Below are 23682 nucleotides of genomic sequence, written 5' to 3' on the forward strand. Positions count from 1 at the left end.
AGAGAGAAACATCCATGTAAGAGTGAAACATCAATCTGCTGCCTCCTGTGTGCCCCCTACCAGGGATTCAGCCCGCAACCCGGGCATGTGCCCTGACCAGGAATTGAACCAGCAGACTTTTGGTGCATGGGATGACAACCAACTAACTGAGCCACACTAGCCAGGGCATCAGCTTATATGGTTATTTTTATGCTTCCATACTATTGAGCAGTGCCTGTATTTGTGTCCAAGGAAGAACACTGGTTGTAAACTCAACAGTGTTGCTTTTCACAATTCAAGATGTTAAAGATTTTATAAATAGTGAGGTATTATTACAAAGCTTAAAGTTTGTATCTGAATGATGAAACTGTTGGGAAGTCCCGTTTTCTTTTTCCCTTCTTCAGCTAAAAAAAGTAAAGCGTAATAATGTGTTTCTTTTTTAGACCAACTGAGGAAGAAGCTGAACAATTGCTACAGTTGATGACAAGCCGTCCTCCTGCTACACCTGCTGGGGTTCGCTTTGTTTCACTTTCCTTTTGTATGCTGCTGGCCTTTTCTACACTTGTCAGGTACCTTAAATTGCTCTATTTTTTCAAGGTCTGCTTTTGTTTGTTTGTGTGTTTATTAATTTATTTTGTAATTTTTTAAAATTTCAATTACAGTTGACATTCAATATTGTATTAATTTCTGGTGTACAGCATAGTGATTAGACATTTTTATAACTTACAAAGTGATCCCCCAGTAAGTCTTGCACCCACCTGACACCATGTATAGTTATTATAATATTATTGACTATATTTCCTAAGCTGTACTTTACATCCTTGTAACTATTTTGTAACTGTCAATTTGAATTTATTAATCCCTTCACCTTTTTTACCCAATCTCCCAACCTATCTCCCATCTGGCAACCATCAATTTGTTCTCTGCGTCTTTGAGTTTGCTTCTGTCTTGCTTGTTCATTTATTTTGTTTATTAGATTCCACATATAAATGAAATCTTATGGTATTTGTCTTTCTCTGTCTAACCTATTTCACTTAGCACAATACCCTCTAGGTTCATCCATGTTCTCACAAATGGTAAGACTTCATTCTTTTTTATGGCCGAGTAATATTCCATTGTATATATGTACCATTTTTTTATCCATTTGTCTTTTTTTTTATTTAAATCTTTATTGTTGAAAGTATTACATATGCCCCCCTTTTTTACCCCCATTGACCTCTTCTAGCCTGCCCCCGTCCCCCGCCTCAGGCCTTCACCTCCCTATTGTTTCATTTGTCTTTTGACTGGAGCATTTAATACATTTACATTTAAAGTAATTATTGATAGGTGTGTGGTTATTGCCATTTTATTAATTGTTTTCTGATTGTTTATGTAGTTCTCTATTCCTTTCTTATTCTCTTGCTCTCTTATATATTGAAGGTTTTCTGTAGTGTTGTGTTTGGATTCCTTTCTCTTTATTTCTTGTATATTTCTCCCATAGTTTTGGTTTGTGATTACCATGTGCTTCATATATAATATACCAAACTATGTTTATATCAATCTATTGTAAGTTGATGATCATTTAAATTCAAACACATTTTATAATCACTACCATTTTTATCCCCCCATCCATGTTTATGTTTTGTCAATATTTTTTACTTCTTTTGTCTGTGTGCTTGTATATGTTCTTAAATTTATTGTTGTAATTACACATGATCATCCTACTTTTGCATTTAAGAATATTTATTGATTGATTTTACAGAGAGAGGGGGTGGATGAGAGAGAGAGAGAGAGAGAGAGAGAGAGAGAGAGAGAGAGAAAAGAGGAATATTGATTTGTTGTTACAACTATTTATGCATTCATTGGTTGATTCTTGTATGTACCCTGACCGGTGACCTAACCCATAACCTTGGTGTATTGGAGCAATGCTCTAACCAACTGACCTACCTGGCCAGGACTACCTTTTGCCTTTTAATTTTTGTAATTATAGTTCTGTTCATCTAGTTTTCAGGTGGTTTTCTAGGGTGGTTGTTATTTTTATTTAAATTTCTTGTTCAGGGTCACACTACCAGTAACTAGCAGAGATGGGATTACCACTCAGGTCTGTCTGGATAGGCTCTAAAGGGTGTAACTTTCTACTATATAACACTGTCTTATTAGTAAAATGATTTGGGTGTGGCTAATAATGACCTTTTCAGTTTTCTTACCTTTGGGTAGCAGGCTTTTCAGTTGCTTTTTATTTTATTCATTTATACCACAATGGAGTAGGAGATCAATGAACATTATTTTTACAAGTCAAAGTTAACTTGCCCTTTACAATCTAAATCTAGGAATTTCCTTTAAAAGTCATTGTTGATATACTTTTATAACCATCTTTCATATCTGATGAACTGTAGCTGTCTCTTTTTCCCTATATCGTTCTTCTCTTTTTGAATAGTGATCACTTATTTTTCTACAATTTTGACTTCTCAAAATGTTCCTATAAGTTAAATTTCATTTTCTAGGTAAAAGATGGAAAGGAAATAATTAAGACTTTTGAGAGATTTTGACTACTTACAACCTTAAAGAAAAGCATAGGCCCTCATTCTTCATCTCTACAACTACTTCATACCTACAACTACTTCGTATCTCTGTGACAATGGGCAATTCAACACACTATTAATTTGAATTGATATTTCAAAATAGGGAAGGAAAAATAACTTCTACTAAAAATAATTTCAGAATGCTTCCTTACTCCTATGCTGTTATATCTGAGTTAAACCAGTAACATTCTGGTATTTTTTATATAGTACACCTGAACAGGAGCAGCTAATGGTAGTGTGGTTAAGTTGGATGATAAAAGAAGAAGCTTATTTTGAGAGGTAAGAGGACTTCATTTGTTTCAGTTAGCTGAGTAAGTTTTTCGTAATCTGTTTGGAAATTCATATTTTATTTTCTGTTTCAACAGTACTTCAGGCGTTTCTGCTTCTTTTGGGGAGATGTTATTATTGGTCGCTATGTACTTTCATAGTAACCAACTTAGTGCTATCATTGACTTGGTCTGTTCCACTTTGGGGATGAAGGTAATTTTCTTTTGTCTTCTTTCTAAAGAAGGTGTTTCTAAGCTGGACATTTTCTTGTAGTGTAAAGTAAATAGATTTTCATGTAGAAGTAATTTAATTTAATAGTTTGAAATTTTATCAGGAGGTCTTAGAAAAAATTACATTATGAAAACATTTATTTACCAGAATAATAGATGTTCAGTGTAGAAAGCTTGGTAAACACGGAAGAGAAGGGGAAAATATAACTTCATTGTTCAGAGATATCAAATATATTATTGTTAACATTCTGGTGTCTGTTCTTTCTTTAAATTGACATACATATTTTGTAATTTTAAAGAATTTAGCAGTATATGATGAGCGTTTCTTCATGTCAAATATTCTAATACTGTATAATTTTCAGTGATTCTATCGTAGTCCATCATGTGGACCAGTCATGACTTTGCTAATGGATCCTTTTTTATTAGCTATGTAAATTTTCCAATTTTGGGAAAATTAAAAACCTTATTTATGTAAATCTATACACGGGTACTCACATGTTTATTATCAAATGCTGTTTGGATTATTTCCTTAGGATAAAGTTCTTATTATCAAATGCTGTTTGGATTATTTCCTTAGGATAAAGTTCTTTGAGGCAGTTACTAACTAAAAGAGTATGATGATGTTAAGGTGTTTAATTTTTTTTTTTTTTTATATTTTATTGATTTTTTACAGAGAAGAAGGGAGAGGGATAGAGAGTTAGAAACATCGATGAGAGAGATCCATCACTGGCATTACTGAAATTTGATTTTGTCTTTGATTACTAGTGAAAACTATGGTAAATATGATTGTCATTTTTATAGCTCACAGTGTTTTGTTTTGTTTTAAATGATTTTTTTCTCTTTGTTTTCAAGAACTGTGTTTTTAAACAAAATATATTCGTATTGATTTCAAAGAGGGAGAGAGAGAGAAACATCAATAATAAGAGAGAATCATTGATCGGCTGCCACCTGCACACCCCCTACTGGGGATCGAGCCCACAACCCAGGCATGTGCCCTTGACTGGAATCAAACCTGGGACCCTTCAGTCCACAGCCCAACGCTCTACCCATCAACACAAACCAGTCAGGGCTATAGTGGTAGTTTTTTCTTTTTGGTAATTTTAAAAATTTATGTGTTTTGGCTGGTTTATTTGTTTTGTGAAATACTTATCAATGGTTCAATTTTTCTCCAGGGATTTTTATCATTTATTTTTTATTTTACTGATTTAAAGGGCTCTTTATATATAAATGATATGTCATTATGCTGTATATATCATATTTCATCAATTTAAAGACATATTTTACCCAATATTGAATTGAAATGATGTGTAATGTTAATGTGCTAGTATTTCACCCCTCTTTTTCTTGAAACACTACTAATAAATCAGTGATGTATTTTATAATCCTTAATATGGAGAAGTACATTATGTTGTAATTAATTTTTCCCAGTTGTTTTTGCCACTTGGAAATTATTATTTTTGTGTGTGTGTGTATAGTGCATATTATTTCTCTTGTGGTTCTTACTTTGCATTATGCTTAGAAATATTTTTCTTTCCTCAGGTTTATAGAAATGGTCACCTATATTTTCTTCTAGTGTTTTTGTGGCTTCATGTTTTACATTTAAATTATTAATACATTTGGAGTTTATTTTCGGTATGGAGTCATGTGTGCAAATATACAGCAGGTGCCATAACATCGTATTGTTCATTGTCACTTTGTTATACCATTGATGAGATGCTGTGGGAACCTAACTCTTGTTACTATCAATTAGTCTATGGTAAAATTGGTTTCAATATACAGGGGTGGGCAAAAGTAGTTTTATAGTTGTAAGTAATGAAACACAGAGTTTATTCTTCTATTATTATTTATTATTGTATTTTTTGACTTCTTTGTAAACCTGCTTTTGCCTGCCCCTGTTTGTCATTTCTCTCAAAGTTGCAGAACCTAACAACAATGTTAAGTGAGGACTTATTATAAATATTCCCAGAAAGGTAGCAGCCCACCTCTCTTTATTGAATAATCCACTTCTTCCCACTGACTTGAAATGTCAATAATATTATTTACTAAGTACTTTTATATGTTGGCTCATTTTTTGAGGAAAAACATACTTCAGTATGGGATCTGAGAAGCCACTTCTGAAATAGAGTATTTGAACATTAATGTTATATATCACAGTCATTTTAGATAATAAATTTACCAGAGAAAATGGTGCTTAATATAGTTTTATATCCTATGGGAATTTTTTTGATTGTTTTAGATTGTAATTAAGCCCAGCTCCTTGAGCAGGATGAAGAATATCTTCACACAGGAAATTTTTACTGAACAGGTACTTCTTTAACCTTCTTTCATAACATTCTTTGGGAAAAACTTGTATGTCTCAGTTTAAGAGAATAGTAAGGTATTTTCTATTCTTTTTCGTTTCCAGTGATGATTTATTTAATCTTTGAAACATCTGTAAAAATAATCCCATTTAAAATTTACTTTTAAAGCTACTTACTATATACAAAAGCATGTTTGAAATGTATATATTTTGGAGATTTTGAATAGATACTTAGAGTACAGTCTTAGATATTAGTGGTAAGGGTCTCACATGGGGTAATCATTTGGATTTGTCAGAAGAAAAATAAAATAGAGATCTATTTAAACCTTTGGATTGTGAGGTTCATTTCTACCTAGATTATAAACTACAGTCTAAATTCCTTATTCTTGTATTTACATGTTCTTTTTGGCCTCAGCACTTTGTTTCCATGGTTATTCCTAAGAATATTTTATTTTTTCAGTGAAGGAGACTGTACTAAAATTTAACATTAATTCTCAGGTTCACTTGTCATGTTAAATCTCAGAATACAAAAATATATATCTTAACAAATGAAATATTTGCAAATACTCATGGATCCATAATTGTTGCTTTTAAAAAAATATTTTTATTGATTTCAGAGAGGAAGGGAGAGGGAGGGAGAGATCAATGATGAGAGAGAATCACCGGTCAGCTGCCTCCTGGTTCATAGGTCAACGGCTCAACCATTGAGCAATACCAGCTGGGCTAATTGTTGCTTCTTTTAGGGTAATTTCTCCTCTCTGTATCAGAGTCTTCCTTCTCCCCTCAATGCACATACACTCCCACATAACAGTCACACATTTTGAACTAACTAGAAGACAATAGAGATCTGTGCATGACACTGAGGATAACAGTAAAAATTCCGGTGTATATTTATGTGATACTTTATAATTCACATGTTTTTCAAAAAAATTTTTCCACCTCACAAAATGATTTTGAGGCAAGTAAGTCAGTATTGTCCCATTTTGTAGATATGAAACTAGACTCAGAAGATAAAATGACTTAGCCAGAGTCATTGAGCACAGATTATATGGATTCCAAATATATATATATATTTGTTAATCCTCACTCAAGGATATTTTTCCATTGATTGTTAGAGAGAGTGGAAGCAGGGATAGGGAGGGAGAGAGAAAGAAAAACATGGATGTGAGAGAGACACTTCGATTGGTTGCCTCCCGCATGGGTCCCCACAGGGGCTAGTGATTGAACCTGCAACCCAGGTAAGTACCCTTCACCAGGAATTGAACCTGAGACCCTTCTGTGTGCAGGCTGACACTCTAACCATTGAGCACACTGGCCAGGGCCCAAATTTTATATTTTTTACCTGCTATGCTACTATCAACATATCTATGTTTAAAAACAAGTTAAAAAATTAGAGAACATCACAAATCCTAATTGTATGCTACCTTATTAAAAAATAATTAAATCATGTAACAATTGTTTCTTATGTATTTCTAAGGCCTATACTTGTATTAAGTATGGACAGTCTACCTTTTAATCCTCCCTCTTTCAGAATAATTTTGCATTTAGTTCTATCATATGTATTAATACTGCGTTTCCCTTTTAGGTTGTCACAGCTCATGCAGTTCGAGTCCCTGTCACCAGCAACCTGAGTGCCAACATTACTGGTTTTTTGCCTATTCATTGTATTTACCAGCTTCTCAGGAGTCGTTCCTTTACCAAGCACAAAGTGTCAATAAAAGTATGGCCTTACATTTATATTTTAAGCTACACCCTCAGTTAATGTTTTATTCCCAGTCCTAGTTCATTTTTTAGGCCTTTACTGTGGGTTTTGTGTATGACTTACAAGTCATTCACATAGTTATAGTAATTAGGAACTTAATTTTAGGTTTTTTAAATAATAAAAAATTTAGTTATTTACAAAATGTAGTGTGAATAATTCATTTATATTCTCATTAATAGCATATGACTATTTCATTAAGCCTTAGTAAGAGATTGCCATTTTCTATACTAGTAGTTTGGTTTTATTCACCAAACTGAGAAAGTTGCTAGTCATCCATAGCCAGCTTGTACATATTTTGATATGTTTTTAATTTGTGATAGTTGGCTATGTCAAACAGTTAAAAGGGCATCTAAGGAAAGGCTGAATCCCAGGAGGCATAGAAATCTGTTTGAACCTTTTCTAGAGGCTCTTTTATTTATTAAAAACAATGAACAATATGTGCATTTTCTTTCATTTTTAAAAAAAATATATATTTTATTGATTTTTTACAGAGAGGAAGGAAGAGAGATAGAGAGCTAGAAACATCGATGAGAGAGAAACATCGATCAGCTGCCTCCTGCACACTCCCCACTGGAGATGTGCCCGCAACCAAGGCACATGCCCTTGACTGGAATCGAACCCGGGACCCTCCAGTCCGCAGGCCGACGCTCCATCCACTGAGCCAAACCGGTTACGGCTTTTTTTCATTTTTAAATGAGCAATATGTGCATTGATATCACTTTTAATTATCCTTGTTTTTATGATTTATTGAAGTTATTTTCTAGCTAGTTGGTGTCTTCTACTTTATATTTTTAGCAAGTGAAATAGATACGAATTAAGAATCCAAATGCACACCCAACATTTCTACGTGTCCTCAGTCAGTGTAGAGAGTTAAGTGATGGTCTCTTATAAGTGGTTTTCAAAGCCACTTTCTTGATCCATCTGGGGGTTTGCTCAGTGAAGAACCATTCCTCTTCCTAAATTTCTCTCTGCTGTGAGGTCTTCTACAACGACAGATAAGGTGCTCTACATACAGAAATAGCAGGGACTTAGTTTTCTCGCCACTACTTAAAAACAAATAAATTAAAAACTGAAAGTTCAAATTCAAAACCCAAACTCTTCATTTTAGATTTATCTTTCACTGGACAATATTTTCAATTAGATATAAAAGTAGTTCATATTTTTAAATCAAAGACAGTGTGAAATTGAAGAATATATTTTTAACTGCTAAAAGTTAATAGTGAGGTGCACTGATTCCTAAATCATGTAAAATTGTATGTGCTATTAAAATTTCACTTGCTTTTTCTTATTGCCATAATTGATTTAGTGCCTATTACCTTTTTTTTTTTTTTTTTTAAGGACTGGATTTATAGACAGCTATGTGAAACCTCCATTCCACTCCATCCTCAATTACTTCCTCTGATTGACGTGTACATAAATTCTGTACTTACTCCTGCATCTAAATCTAATCCAGAAGCCACAAATCAGCCAGTCACAGAACAGGAGATACTTGACATTTTCCAAGGAGTCACTGGGGTAAAATAGTGATTTTTTTTTTTTTACATTAATAAGCTTATTGTTCTTTTAGTTTATTCTTTAACTTATTTCATTTTTCTTTTACCGATTATTAAAGGACTTCTAGGTGGTTCTGGATTAAAATGGGATTAAATTTCTTTAGATTACTTATAAAAATTTAAAGAACGATATTCCAAGTATTTTGTTGAAGAGGCATTTTTTAAAGTATATTTTTATTGATTTCAGAGAGGAAGGGAGAGGGAGAGAGAGATAGAAACATCAGTGATGAGAGAGAATTATTGATCGGCTGCCTCCTGCATGCCCCTCACTGGGGATGAGCCCGAAACCCAGGCATGTGCCTTGACCGAGAATCGAACCATGACCTCCTGGTTCATAGGTCAACGCTCAACCACTGAGCGACACCAGCCGAGCGAAGAGGCATTTTTTGAGGAATTCTTTTAAAAGCTTCACTTTAACGTCAGGCATGCCTGGAGAATGTGTGTTGATCAAAGGACTATGTAACATTCAACACAGATTTATTTAGCTTCCTGTGATTTTAGCTATACCTAGATTCATTTGTTGTGAATTTGAAGAAAATATTTTTCTCTATTTTTTTAAAAGGAAAAATAGTCACATGTTTTAACAAATATATTTTAATGTGTAATATCTTTTTTAGGAGTTATTTTCTTTATGGTAATTTCAGATAAGACTTTAGACTCCTATAAACCTTTTTCCAGACACAGCTTGATGGGATTTCTGTTGAGTAACAGCTGTTGCCCTTCATCTCCCATGCCATCTCAAATTTAATTTAAACTTCAAGTTGTCTCTCTGAGTAATGCAAACACAGCAATGTTCCTCCCGTTTTTGGAGCAGCAACACTGAATAGTCTATTTTGAGTACTTTTGCTATCAAAAAAGCATTCATGAAATTTAACATTATTTTAAAGCATTTCTGTTACCTCCAGAGTGACAACACCCGCCTTAGTCAGCGTTTCAGTATCACAGCACAGCTTTTGGTGCTTTACTACATACTGTCTTATGAGGAAGCTCTCCTAGCAAACACAAAGACTTTAGGTAAGTTGTGCATGGGGGAGTGTTTCTAGTGATAGTTCATTTTATTTGCTTATATTTTGTTAATTCTCAAGCTGTTATATGAGAAAGTCAGGTCAACTATTCTAACAAGCTTCAGCATCATGCTATAGCAGCGGTTCTCAACCTGTGGGTCGCGACCCCTTTGGCGGTCGAACGACCCTTTCACAGGGGTCGCCTAAGACCATCCTGCATATCAGATATTTACATTACGATTCATAACAGTAGCAACATTACAGTTATGAAGTAGCAACGAAAATAATTTTATGGTTGGATCATAACATGAGGAACTGTATTTAAAGGGCCAGAAGGTTGAGAACCACTATTCTATAGTCTGCAGTGTACGCATTGTATGTACTCTGATGCATGAATACATGTATGTTACCCCTTCAGGCTCAGTCCTTAGGCTAATTTAATAGATAACTGAATTGCCTGTATTTTAATAATTTTAATGACCTTATTAACTAAATGTAAATATAGAGAGAATCCCTGGAGTGATTCCTTGAGAGGTGACGGAGATGGGATATAGAAGACAAATGGAGGGGTTGGCCTTTCCTTGGAGAATTTTTTCCCTTGATGTAGATTTTTTTTTCTAGTTCTAGTTTCTTATCTCCAAGGGGAATAAATAACTGCAGAATATGTCACAGCATGGGAAAATTTTGCTCTTGAATAGCCAAAAAGATAATTATCTGCCTCAAATTTATTCCTGTCCGTGAAGTTGTATTGTAGTTTCAGTACCTTGTTAACTGTTCTGTTTTGGCCCTAATAATAAACATTAACAGCCACCAGGTAGCTATAGAAAGCTCAAATATGGAATTCTTGAAATTTGAGATTGAATGAAGTATTAGGATATCAGTCTTTTTAAAAAAAAGTGTGTATGTGTGTATATGTATATATTTTTTCACATACACATATATTTTTGGTTTTAAAAATATATAATACATGTGTTTTAGTTAAATATTGTATTAATCCAAAAGAATATGTGTAAGAAATAAAGAGTAATATAATAAATCTCTGTGTACTATTACCCAGTTAATATATGAGCATTACCATTATATTTCCAGTTTTTTTGGTCTTAAATATGTTTTTATTGATTTTAGAGAAATTGGAAAGGAGAGGGAGGGAGGGAAGAAGACAGAGAGAGAGAGAGAGAGAGAGAGAGAGAGAGAGAAACATCAACTACCTGCCTCCTATATGCCTCCTACTGGGGATTGAGCCAGCAACCTGGGAATGTGACCTGACTAGAATTGAACCGGTGCATGGGATGATGCTCAAACAACTAAACCAACCGGCCAGTTTTTATACTTAAAAAATGTTTCCTATTTATTACGTCTAAAGACTTTATTACTAGGTAATACAGTTTATTTTTAGATACTTTTGAAGTTAAAGACAATAGTAATTAATATTGAACATATGAGGAACTATAAAGCAGCCAGTGGAATCCTAAATTCAATCTCATTCCTTTTTGTTTTTAATCCTCATTCGAGGACATGTTTTTATTGATTTTTAGAGCAAAAGGAAGGAGAGAGAGAGGGAGTTGTGAGAGAAGGAAGTGAAACTTATAGTGCCCAACTTCCTTTAAAAAGCATCAGTCACCACAGTTATACATGATTAGATTAAGACTGCTGGAATCATGAGTCTTTAAGCCATGTGGTCATGACTGTATTTGGTCCTAATGAGATTTGGGAGTCTAGACTTACCACTTTTTTTTAGTGTAAGACATTTCTGCATATGGCTTCTCTCATTCATGATTTTCCTCCCACTAGTTTCAATTTTGGGACATTTTCCAGATCTTGCCCTTGGTATGTTCTTGCTCTTCTGTGTATTTACTATTTGGTAGCAATCCTTCATCTTTTATGAGTTGTATTCTCAGATTAAGTGAATTAAAAGTAATTTAACATTGTGTTCCCATTTGGGTTGAAGGTTAAGATTTCTGTTGTTTCTGACACTTTATTTTTCTTATGCTTTTTACCTTTGACTGACAGCTGCCATGCAAAGAAAGCCAAAATCATATTCGGCCTCTTTAATGGATCAGATTCCTATCAAATTCCTTATTCGACAGGCTCAAGGGCTGCAGCAGGAGTTGGGAGGTATTTGTTTTACTTGCTTTTTACTGCTAACATTCACTGTTAAACATTTTCTTCTGTTTATGATATAAATTTAATAGACGCTCAATATTAAAAATTCAGACTATTCCAGAGTGAAATTCCTGTTTACCTCCCTCTCTAATCTTACTTCTTGAAACGCCCCCTCCTCCCCTGCCCAAATCCTAGCTGTTTTATTTTGGTGTGTAATTTCAGACCTTTATTTTTAATCCTCACCTGAGGATATTTTTCCCTTGATTTTTAGAGAGAGGAACAGAGAGAAACACATCAGTTGGTTGCCTTGGGCTGGGGAGGAGCCTGCAACCGAGGTATGTGCCCTTGACCAGAATAGAACCTGGAACCCACCAGTCCGCAGGCCAATGCTCTATCCACTGAGCAAAACCGGCTAGGGCCAGACCTTTTTTTATACAAGTTGATCTATATGAAATTGCACGTATTCAACTATTCGTGCACTGGTGGGATCCCTCAGCCTGGCCTGCGCCCTCTTGCAATCTGGGACCCCACCGGTGCATCATCAGGGCTGGGGGGGGACCGTGAGAGGGCTCCAAGGCGTGTCCGGTGAGTCTCATCCAGTCCCAATTGGCCGGACCCCAGCAGCAGGCTAACCTACCAGTCAGAGTGTCTGCCCCCTGGTGGTCAGTGCATGTCATAGCTACCAGTCAAATAGTCAAATGGTCACTTAGGCTTTTATATATATAGAAGATAATATTGACTCTATTCCCAGTGCTGTACGTTATATCCTTCTGAATTATTTTATAACTGGAAATTTGTACTTCTTAATCCTTTCCCTCTTTTCCACTTGTCTCCCCTCTGGAAACTGTCCTTAACCCTTCTTGAAGGAAGACAAATGCACCCTCTGTGGATATCATCAATACTGCTTCAGTTGGCCGACATACTTAGCTGTGTGACTTTGGCAACCTTAATAAATGTCTTCAGCCTGTTTCCTTACAGTAGAATGGAGACAATATTGCTTACCTTGTGAAAATGTTAGGGTGAAGTGAGAAAATGTACATAAAGTGCCTGAGGCCTTTTAGGTATCCAAAAGTGGGCAACTTAAATCTTACCCATCTATAGCAATGATTGTCAACTGGGTAGAGAAGACATGTTCTCTGAGAGAAGCCTATCAGAATTCCTGAGTGAGGCCTTTTTCAAACCCTATGTGATTTCCCCCAAGTGGATATTTTTTTCTCTCCTTTTCTTTCCTCTCCCCTCAACTCTTGAACAATTGCTATGTCAAACAACATTTCCTGATTGGAGACTTTTATTTTGGGATAGTGTTGAAGAAAGCTTGAGAACTTTTGATGAAAGAAGTAGTTTCCAATGTTCTGTGTATTAGATCACTTGGTTTTCTTTATTTAAGCAGATTCCCAAGCTAAACTGCTGAACAGGTTCTCAAACTTAGTATGCATGCACAAGAAGTGCAAAATCCCCTTGGTTTTCTTTATTTAAGCAGATTCCCAAGCTAAACTGCTGAACAGGTTCTCAAACTTAGTATGCATGCACAAGAAGTGCAAATTCCTTTGGCTTGCTGAAAATGGAAGGGAGAAGGGAGAGAGGAGAGTTGATTTTGGTGTTTAAGAATGAAGAATCCAAACGACTTTTTATATATTTTCAAGGGTTGCATTCTGCTTTACTACGTCTCCTTGCAACTAACTATCCACATTTATGCATTGTGGATGATTGGATCTGTGAAGAAGAAATCACAGGAACTGGTGCCCTGCTAAGGCGAATGCTCCTGACTAACAATGCCAAAAACCACTCTCCTGAACAACTCCAAGAAGGTACAGTAAATTGATAGTCCTTTTATCCCTTTAGTAGTATCAAGAAATGTTAGGCTCATTAAATTCTTAAAATCATGCAGAATTTTCCTGGGGATATAACATTGCTTTCGTGAGTATATTTTAAGTAATTCTCTTTGAGTGTGAGTGCTTAAAAACCTTTTTTTATATCGATTTTAGTGAGAGGAAAAGAGAGAGAGAAAGAGAAAGAGAAACATCGATTTGTTGTTCTACTTGTTTATGCATTCATTGGTTGATTCTTGTATGTGCCTTGACTGGGGATTGAACGCCCGCAACCTTGGTGTGTTGGGACTACGCCCTAACCAACTGAGCTATCCGGCCAGGGCAAGTTTGAATTTTAACCATTTTTTTCTGACACACTTCTGTTTCCTTGTAGGTACTAAGTTATGTCACTACATAGGTCATGTGGTTTTAGGAAGGTCCTGACCTGGTCAGAACAATGAACGGGTTTTGAATGGGTTGGCATTCTAGCTCAGCACTTGAGTCAACTAGAAATATGAAGTGAGCCACACTTATAATTTTAACTTTGCAATAGCTACATTAAAAAAGTTAAAAACAGGCAAAATTAATTTTAGTAATTATTTAGTGGAATATATCTAATATATTATCATTTCATCATATAATCAACATATAAAAAACTATTAATGAGATATTTTACTGTTTTTCCATACCATGTCTTTGCAATCTGGTGTGTATTTTATACTTAGAGCACATCATATTTTGGAGCAACTACATTTCAAGTGCTCAATAGCCAGATGTGGTTAATGATTATTCTACTGAAGAGCACAGTTCTAGAAATTTTTTATTAACAGTAATCTGCTAGGTGCTTACAACTTATAAAGGGGGCACCCAGAAGAAGGCATCAAGAAGTTTGCGTCCTTCAAATGAATACTATTGCCAAAAGCAATACTAGGGAATATTTTCATATTTCAGTCAATTTTTAAAATTAGTCTGAATCATCAAGAAAATGACATTTGTCTTTGAGTCGCTACTGTGAATTTAAAAATAATATATTTTTTGTTCTCTATGAAATAATTACAGTTAACATGAATTTTTCTTAAGGTCTTTACTCTAAATATAGCCAAAACTATGGCTAGGATTGAAAGTTTTACTTTTTTTAAAAGCAACATTGTTTTCTTTTTTCTTTTTCTTTTTTTTTAATGGCTGGTAGGATTATTAAATATATTTTTATTGATTTTTTACAGAGAGGAAGGGAGAGGGATAGAGAGTGAGAAACATCGATGAGAGAGAAACATCGATCAGCTGCCTCCTGCACACTCGCTACTGGCTATGTGCCCGCAACCAAGGTACGTGCCCTTGACCAGTATCGAACCTGGGACCCTTGAGTCCGCAGGCAGATGCTCTATCCACTGAGCCAAACTGGTTGGGGCTAACATTGTTTCCTTGATTTGCTTGACCTATAGTCTGATAGTGCAGCAATTTTGAGCCAGTGTGACACAAGAATATTTAAAACATGCAATACCTCTTTCCCCTTAGATTATCAAATAAAAAATGACAAGAGCCAACACAACAATAGACGTCAGGTGTGAAGGAATCAAAATTATACCTATTTTTTTGTCATATTGTCAAAAAATATATGTTTTGGTGTGCCACAGAATTTTAGTAATTAGTTTATGTGTGCCATGAGATGAAAAGGGTTGAAAAATTGCTGTGATAGAGCAATATTACTTCATCTTTGGTAAGCTGTATGGAATTTAGATTATGACTGCTAAGTTTTCCTTTTAGCATTTTCAGCTGTCCCAGTAAGTCACACACAAGTGATGCAGATTCTAGAACACTTGACTCTACTCTCTGCCAGTGAACTCATACCATATGCAGAAGTATTAACATCCAATATGAACCAGCTGTTGAATGCAGGGGTTCCACGGCGAATTCTTCAAACAGTCAATAAACTGTGGATGGTTCTTAACACTGTGATGCCTAGAAGGTAATTTTAGTGTATTATCACATGTAATAGATAAATGTGTTGCAGTGATTATATACAATAACCTAAACTTAAATGTTAAAGAAAATTGTTGAATATTTGAAGAATGTCTGTGGGTGGAGTCAAACATTGGTGTTTTTTTAAACGATTCTCTAGGTGATTTTAGTGTGCAGTAAGTTTAAAGAATATTGGATTACTTATTTAGTCTTTAGTCAAATGGGTCTCTACTCATCCATAGATTGTATGGGCTGACTTACAATACTGGGCTGACTTAACCTGAGATTTTGATTCAGGAGGTCTGGAAATATTTATACTTTCTAAATTAAAAGACAATTTTAAGTTATAAGTAAATTAAATTTCATATTAATTATAAAGAAATTAATTATAAGTAAACTGACATATAAATTAATAAATGGACATAACTTTAGAAGTTAAATAGTATATAAGGTCTGCCTACCTTCCTGTTTTAGAATATTATTCCTTAAAGACAACTATTTTCAGCTTTTATCTTTTTATTCTGGCATTAATGTTTCTCCATATGTCACAATAATATGCTTATAATTACTATGATTTCCTGACTTTCCAATTTAGAAGTTATCTTTTGACTTCCTACTATACAAGATGAAGATTTAGTACCTGCTCTCTCCCTTGTGAGTCCCTCGTCCACCAGTACATACTTTCTCTTTCTCCTTTTCTCTCAACATAGTTATCTCAAAATTTTTGGTTATAGCAATCTTCACTGTGCATATTATTATGACTACATAAGTGTTATTTATAGTTCATCTGTGGAATATCCTTTGATTATAATTTACTACTTATACAACTGCCTCCTCCCCATCCGGCACACAAACCCTACTTGCCTCTATCCATTCACTCAGATTTTGCATCAATAACTTATTCATCCCTAAACTCCATTATTGAGGGGAAACTTACTTCACAGTTAGTTATAACACATCAGTAACATTTTTTTCTTGGAAACATTCCTCTCACAGCTTTTTCTCATGCTTGAATCTGGGATATGCACAGTAGCCATCTGGAATTGCTTTGTCTCGTTTCTTTGTTGGATTCCATGTTTTTCTCTTAGTCGGTTTAGTTCCTCATTTCAGTGCGTGGAACTCACACTCAAGTTGCTACCTGAGAAAAAGGTGTTTGAGAAACATTTTTTTTTGAGACTTGTCTGTCTGAAAAGATTTTTATTTTCCTCCTCACATGTGATTGATATTTAGCCTCAATGTAGAATTCTAGCTCATTTTTCCTTTCAGAAATTTGAAGGCTTCATTCTATTGACTGAATTGGAGCGTCCCTTATTGGTGTTGAATAATGATGTTATACCAATTCCAAATCTTTTAAAAAAATATTTTATTGATTTCAGAGAGGGAGAGAGGGAGATAGAGATAGAAACATCACGGATGAGAGAGAATCATTGATAGGCTGCCTCCTGCACTGGGAATTGAGCCTGCAACCCTGACCGGGAATTGAACCATGACCTCCTGGTTCATAGGTCTATCAATGCTCAACCATTGAGCCACATTGGTTGGGCTTTCCTCTATTTTTAAAATTTGTCTTTTGACTATACTTTTTTGGATATTTCTTCAATGTTATCATCTGATCTTTCCTTTGAATTAAAAAAATTCTGTTATATTCTTAATTTCTAAGAGCTCTGATCTGAATATTTTAGAATGCCTCCTGTTCTTGTTTTCGTATGTGAAATATTCTATCCTTTGCAGTGGTTGGCAAACTCATTAGTCAACAGAACCAAATATCAACAGTACAACGATTGAAATTTCTTTTGAGAGCCAGATTTTTTAAACTTAAACTATATAGGTAGGTACATTGTTATTAACTTAATTAGGGTACTCCTAAGGCTTAGGAAGAACCACACTCAAGGGGCCAAAGAGCCGCATGTGGCTCGAGAGCCGCAGTTTGCTGACCACTGCTTTAAGGATATTAATTATAGGTTTAAAAAATTTATTTTCCTTCTCATCCAAACATTTTGTTTCTTGGCATCCCATTCCTTCTGTTTGTATATTTTAATCTTTCAAAATAGAAGCGTTCTTGAAATGTCTGATCATTCTTGGCTGTCCATTCATATTTAAGAGTGGACAACCTGTGTGTGTGAGGTGGGACTAGTGGACTCCTGGGCTTCACTGTAGATCAGGTACCTTCCACATTGATATGTCATTCAATAATTCTGATGTGCAGTCAGGTTAATAACTATGTTTATAGTCTATTGATGTCTCATCTCAAAGTGGCACCTCACATTAAAATTTTATGATGATAAATATAGAACAGTGACTTAATTTGTGGGGCCAAATCCAGTTTGAAAGTGCAAACTTTGGTAAGATTTCGTTTATAGGTATTATCTTACTGTTTTATAGATGAGGAAACAGTTCAGACAGGCTCAATTACTTACATAGTCATAGCAAGTATGGTATTACTGAGGATTTAATTCAGATTTTTATTTTAAATGCCATGATTAGTCCATTACACTGGTGAAGAATTTTGAAACTACTTTGTGTTTAATGTTTTAACTCCATTTGTTTTAGAAACATAACAATAGATTAGATTTCTATAGTTTTTAATTTTCAAAGTTCATTCACACCAGTTTTCTATTTCTCCCCCTGAATATATCTTTTTAAGATAGAAAGGACTAGATGGCTACATGTTTTAATCATAACATAATTGTTTTTGAACATGTGATTATTTTCTCATCAGGCTGTGGGTAATGACAGTCAATGCACTTCAACCTTCAATAAAGTTTGTTCGACAACAAAAGTATACTCAGAATGACCTGATGATAGATCCTCTCATTGTTCTAAGATGTGATCATAGGGTACACAGGTATGTGTCATTTGAATTTCATTTTTATTATAGAGTTTTACTTTGGAGAGTCAAAGAAATTCAATTTAAACTTATATCTAAGGTTCTTGTAGTAACTGGTTCTTGTAGTATGATCTGTGAGGTGGGTTTTTTTTTTTTTTTTAAGTTGTCTATGTTGATGAACTATATATTCAGTTTAATATTTAATATGTGATTAATAAATCTAGCCTTAAAGAAATGTCCTTCTTGTGTCGGCAACCCTCAATAATGGCTGTTCTTTCTCTCAGAACAAGACCAGTAAAGAATAATACCATTTCTGCTAGCATTGTTGAAAAGGCTTTTAAAGAAATTGATTTATTGTGAACCATTATATTCATTACTACTGTGATCTTTTTGGCATCCTCACTTGTGTTGTTAGCTTCACTGAGACCATATTTGTCTATATTTCCTTGCCAATTGCCAAACTTAATTGCTTTGAAGTGGCTTCACTTCAAGGGGCATAATTAATTAATTCACATCATTAATGTTTGAATTTCTATTTGCTAAATAATATCAAAGATATATAAGTTGAGGGGCCTGCCTTCAAAGTGATTATCACCTGCATAAGACAAATAAATGGAAAGTTAAATAATATGGTCACAGGTAGATTAATGGTATAGTAAGTGAATGCGGTTAAAAGTTCAGGAAAGATGAGGAGGAAGTCAGACCTGAGTAGTATTTTAAAGGATAAAAATAGGATTTAGATCAGTGGTTCTCAACCTTCTGGCCCTTTAAATACAGTTCCTCATGTTGTGACCCAGCCATAAAATTATTTTTGTTGCTACTTCATAACTGTAATGTTGCTACTGTTATGAATCGTAATGTAAATATCTGATATGCAGGATGGTCTTAGGCGACCTCTGTGAAAGGGTTGTTTGACTGCCAAAGGGGTCGCGACCCACAGGTTGAGAACCGCTGATTTAGATGAACAGACTATAATGGTGGTGGTTAGGGGGTCAGGGAAGATATTGTGGGCAAAAGAATAGTATAAACAAAAGTGTAGAAGCAAGAATAAAAAGGACTAGTGTGGAAGGGTGAGTTTTTAAGAACAATTTTAGAATTGGAATATTAGATTAGGGTCATACTATGGGGAGGGGAGCCTTGAGTAATAGGCTAATGAGGTCATTTAGGTGGTAATTTAAGAAGGGAAGCTTTGCTCTAGGTGGTTTAAAGAAACGAGTAAAGACTAATTAGAATACACTCTATAGACTCATCTGTCCTCAAACCTGGGGATGATATTCTTGAAGTGACAAAACCTGCAAAATCAGCCAAATATAATTTGGCAAGCTCAGGGTCTCATAGAAGATAGGAATTAGAAGAATAAATACTAGTAGTATAAGTGACATTAAATATCTAATAAAAGGAAAACAATCTATATATATAAAAGGCTAATATGCAAAGTGTCCCCTGGGGAGTTTGACTGGGAGACCAGGAGTTCGATCACTCACTATGGTGTGTGCTGACCACCAGGGGGCGGCGCGGAACAAAGGAAGGCCCGGGCTGGCAGCCAGAAGGCCCCAATTGGCCCTGATCGCTGGCCAGGCCTAGGGACCCCACCTGTGCATGAATTTCATGCACCGGGCCTCTAGTAATAATACTTCTAGAAAAGAGCCACTTCTAAAACAATTTATCAGTGTTAAAAATCTACCTAAGTAGGTAACTTTTCACCTGAAGTGCCTCCAGTTGTTCAGGAAGTTGTTAAATTATGCCATCATATGTATGTAATGTTTTTGTAGCCTGGATTTTTTACTTCACTTCTGAACCTTTTCTCATTTTAATAGATATTCTTACATTAATTGGCCACATGATATCCACATAGATATGCTTAGCTCAGTCTCTTATTGGATATTTTGTTTATTTCTATATTTCGTTATCAATAGTGCTGTGGTGACTGTTCTATGTACTGAGTATTTCCTCAGACTATATTCTTTTTAAAAAAATTTTTTTTGTTGTTAATCCTCACCTGAAGGTATTTTTCCCATTGCTTTTCAGAGAGACTTGAAGGGAGGGAGGGAGAGGGAGAGAGAGAAAGAGAAAGAAACATTGATGTGAGAGAAAAGAACACTGACTGGTTGCTTCCCCTACACACCCTCATGGAGGGTGGGGAGCAAACCGGCAACCCAGGTACATGCCCTTGGCCGGGAATTGAACCCACCACACTTAGCTGGGGGGGTTGGAGGGGTGGGAAGAGAGGCAACACTCTAACCACTTAGCAACACTGGCCAGGGCAGAATAGATTCTTAAAAATGGGATTATTGGGGCAAAAGTAACACACTCATTTTTACGACTTTTGATTCCAATTTTGTCATCCAGAAATGCTGAACCAGTTTACATTCCCATAACTGTGTTTGATATTACACACTTTCCTACACTGTTTTATATATTTCCCAATTTCATAGGTGAAAAATGGATTCCCATTTCAATTTATATTTTAGATTGAATATTTTAATGTATCTTCTTTATATTTTAGCCTACCTTTATATTGGATTGCTTATCTTTTTTTTTTAATTTAAAGAGCTCTTTATAAAGGATATTAGCTCTTTGTGTATATATATTGCTGTTTTTCCCCTTATTCTATGGTTTTGTCTTTTAATTTTGTTCATTTTTTAAAATTTATTTTTTAACAAGTGGTCATTCACATGTATTTTAATAAAGTCAAACAATATGAAAAGATACACACATATAAAAATTCATGATATTTAGGATTTGCTTTGCACTAACTCAGTGTTGGTGATGGGAAAGTGGATGGAGGTATAGATGAAATCAGACTAGCCCTGTGTAGATAACTGTTGAAGCTAGTGATGAGTACTTGGAGGTTCATTATAATATTTCCTCTATTTTGTATATATGGAAGTTTTCATAATACATGTTAATAAGTGAATAAACAAGAAGTTTCACAAGAAAAAGGTTCTTCAGTTGAAAAGTCTTGTTCTTTGTTATCTCTACCATGCTGTCATTGCTAAAGCAAAATTCCTTTCTCCTCTTTGATCAATCCCAGTTCCATCTATAGAGGAAACTTGGATGTCAGAATGGTGTGTATGTAGCTTTACTTTCTATGTATTTACTAATTTATAAATAGAAGTATTTACTTTTTTGTTTTGGGTAATTTTAAAAAATAGTAGTAGTAGTATACTTTGGGAATTACTTTGTTCTTTTAAAAAAACTTACTCTGCTCAACATTTCCCATATTAGTATGCATAGTTCTACCTCATTTGTTTTAACTGTTACATAGTATTCCATATATAGATTACCAGGCCTGTCCTCTAGAAACATACAAAATGTCTGGAGGAGAGTTTGGAATTTTTTTTTTTAAATGCATACTCCAGGTGATTCTTAATCTTCAATTTTGGGAAACATTGCTATAGTTTATTTAACCATTGACATATTTTTTTCCACTGTAAATACATGCATAGTTACTATAAAAAATGTAGACATTTCACAAAAACCATTGACATACTGGTATTTATGGACATTTAAGCTTTTCCCGTGTGCCACAGTTGTAAACAAAGCTATAATGCTGTTTATGCACACATGCTAGTTTGCTCTGTGATAGACTGAGAAATGGCATTTTAGGGTTTTCTAAGAGCTCAGTTTAAAAATTTTAGTCATTACCAATTTATCTTTTTGGTTTCCTTTTTTACATTTAATTCAGTTATTCGAGGAATGAATAACTGTACTTATTTTATAGATGAGGAAACGGAGGCTCAGTAAATATTTTTTCCAGGTCAAGTGGATAAAGCACTCTTGGAATACAGAGTTGTCTTGCTCCAAACAAGCAAGAGTTAGGAGTAGAAAGAGTAAATATTCTGCTTCATCTTATCAATAATAGAATATTTCTCCTTCATCTTATCAATAATAGAATATTTCTCCTTGAAGACAGCTGCTTTGCATGATCAGATTAAAAAGATTTACTGGTAGTGCCATTTTCTGCAAAATAGAATGTCTTTTCTCTAGGGCATACATTATACATTATAGCTGGTAAGAGGAAATAAATACCCATAGAATCTTAAAATATAGAGAAATAAGACATATTGAACTTCTATTTTGAGAATGAATATTTCAGTGGGAAAAGTGTTACTTTTCTACTGTTTTCAGGTACTGTTCAAGTTAAACTAATTGGTCATGTTCTGGCTAATTTATACATTTGTATTCTTTCTCATGTATTTTTCTTCTTTCTGTATATAGATGCCCCCCACTGATGGATATTACTCTCCACATGTTGAATGGATATCTTCTTGCATCCAAAGCTTACCTTAGTGCTCATCTCAAGGAAACAGCAGAGCAGGATAGGTCTTCCCAGAATAATACATTAGGTTTAGTTGGACAAACTGATGGCCCAGAAGTTACTAGAGAAGAATTGAAAAATGCATTACTGGCTGCTCAGGTAATAAAGTAAAATTTAATAAAAAAGGGCAAGTGCTGCACTATTAATATAATCAATTAAGTAGAAGGCATATTATGCTTTCTCTGTACAAAGGTGACATATTGTACATTCCTTTTTTTACAGAATATAATATAATGGTGTTACCTTTACTTCTAAATATCAGATGGACTGTATTACTAAAATCAGAAATAATATGATACTAATTTTTTTTATCCTCACCCAAAGATTTGGGAGGAAGGAAGGGTGAGAGAGAGAGAGAGAGAATGCGAAGAGAGAGAGAGAAACATCGATGTGAAAAATATTGATTGGTTGCCTCCTGTTCTCCCCCTGACTGGGAGTTGAACATACCTGCAACCTAGATATGTCCCCTGACTGTAAATTGAACCCACAACCTTTTTGGTGTATAGGACTATGCTCCAACCAACTAAGACACTCAGCCAGGGCTTCATGATACTAATATAACAACCATTTAAATCAGATTTACATTTTAACAAAATATAAAACTTCTGCTTCTTAAAATCAAACGGTGGCCCTAGCCGGTTTGGCTCAATGTATAGAACGTTGGCCTGAAGACTGAAGGGTCCCAGGTTCGATTCCAGTCAAGGACACGTGCCTGGGTTGCAGGCTCGATCCCCAGTAGGGGCATACAGGAGGCAACTGATCAATGATTCTCTTTCATCATTGATGTTTCTTAATCTCTCCCTCTCCTTTCCTCACTGAAATAAATAAAAACATATTTAAAAAAAAATTAAATGGAAAAAATTTAATGGTGGAGACAAACAGAACAAGAAATAGATAGTACATATGCAGAGTAGGGCAAAACTAGGTTTATAGGTGTCTGTGAAACACAGTTTATTCTTGTGTTATTATTTACTAGAGGCCCAGTGCACAAATTCATGCACTGGTGGGG

At 34.8% G+C, this 23682-nt stretch overlaps 1 protein-coding gene across 4 annotated transcripts in view; it reads left to right on the plus strand.

Moving 5' to 3' along the window:
- Window positions 1-23682, plus strand: part of INTS2 (integrator complex subunit 2) — a 40716-nt gene that overhangs the window by 10184 nt on the left and 6850 nt on the right. For 2 of the 4 annotated variants that reach the window (XM_023756821.1, XM_023756822.1), the window contains exons 9-20: window positions 423-548; window positions 2748-2819; window positions 2906-3020; window positions 5274-5342; window positions 6922-7056; window positions 8437-8613; window positions 9539-9665; window positions 11666-11770; window positions 13402-13566; window positions 15331-15532; window positions 18245-18370; window positions 22574-22772. In XM_023756821.1, the coding sequence (XP_023612589.1) occupies window positions 423-548; window positions 2748-2819; window positions 2906-3020; window positions 5274-5342; window positions 6922-7056; window positions 8437-8613; window positions 9539-9665; window positions 11666-11770; window positions 13402-13566; window positions 15331-15532; window positions 18245-18370; window positions 22574-22772 (1618 nt within the window). The remainder of the gene's footprint in view (window positions 1-422; window positions 549-2747; window positions 2820-2905; window positions 3021-5273; window positions 5343-6921; window positions 7057-8436; window positions 8614-9538; window positions 9666-11665; window positions 11771-13401; window positions 13567-15330; window positions 15533-18244; window positions 18371-22573; window positions 22773-23682) is intronic. The other 2 variants (XM_006092230.3, XM_006092231.3) reach the window with 1 other exon arrangement.

Source organism: Myotis lucifugus, unplaced genomic scaffold (assembly GCF_000147115.1).
Source record: "Myotis lucifugus unplaced genomic scaffold, Myoluc2.0 scaffold_99, whole genome shotgun sequence".
NCBI lineage: Eukaryota > Metazoa > Chordata > Mammalia > Chiroptera > Vespertilionidae > Myotis > Myotis lucifugus.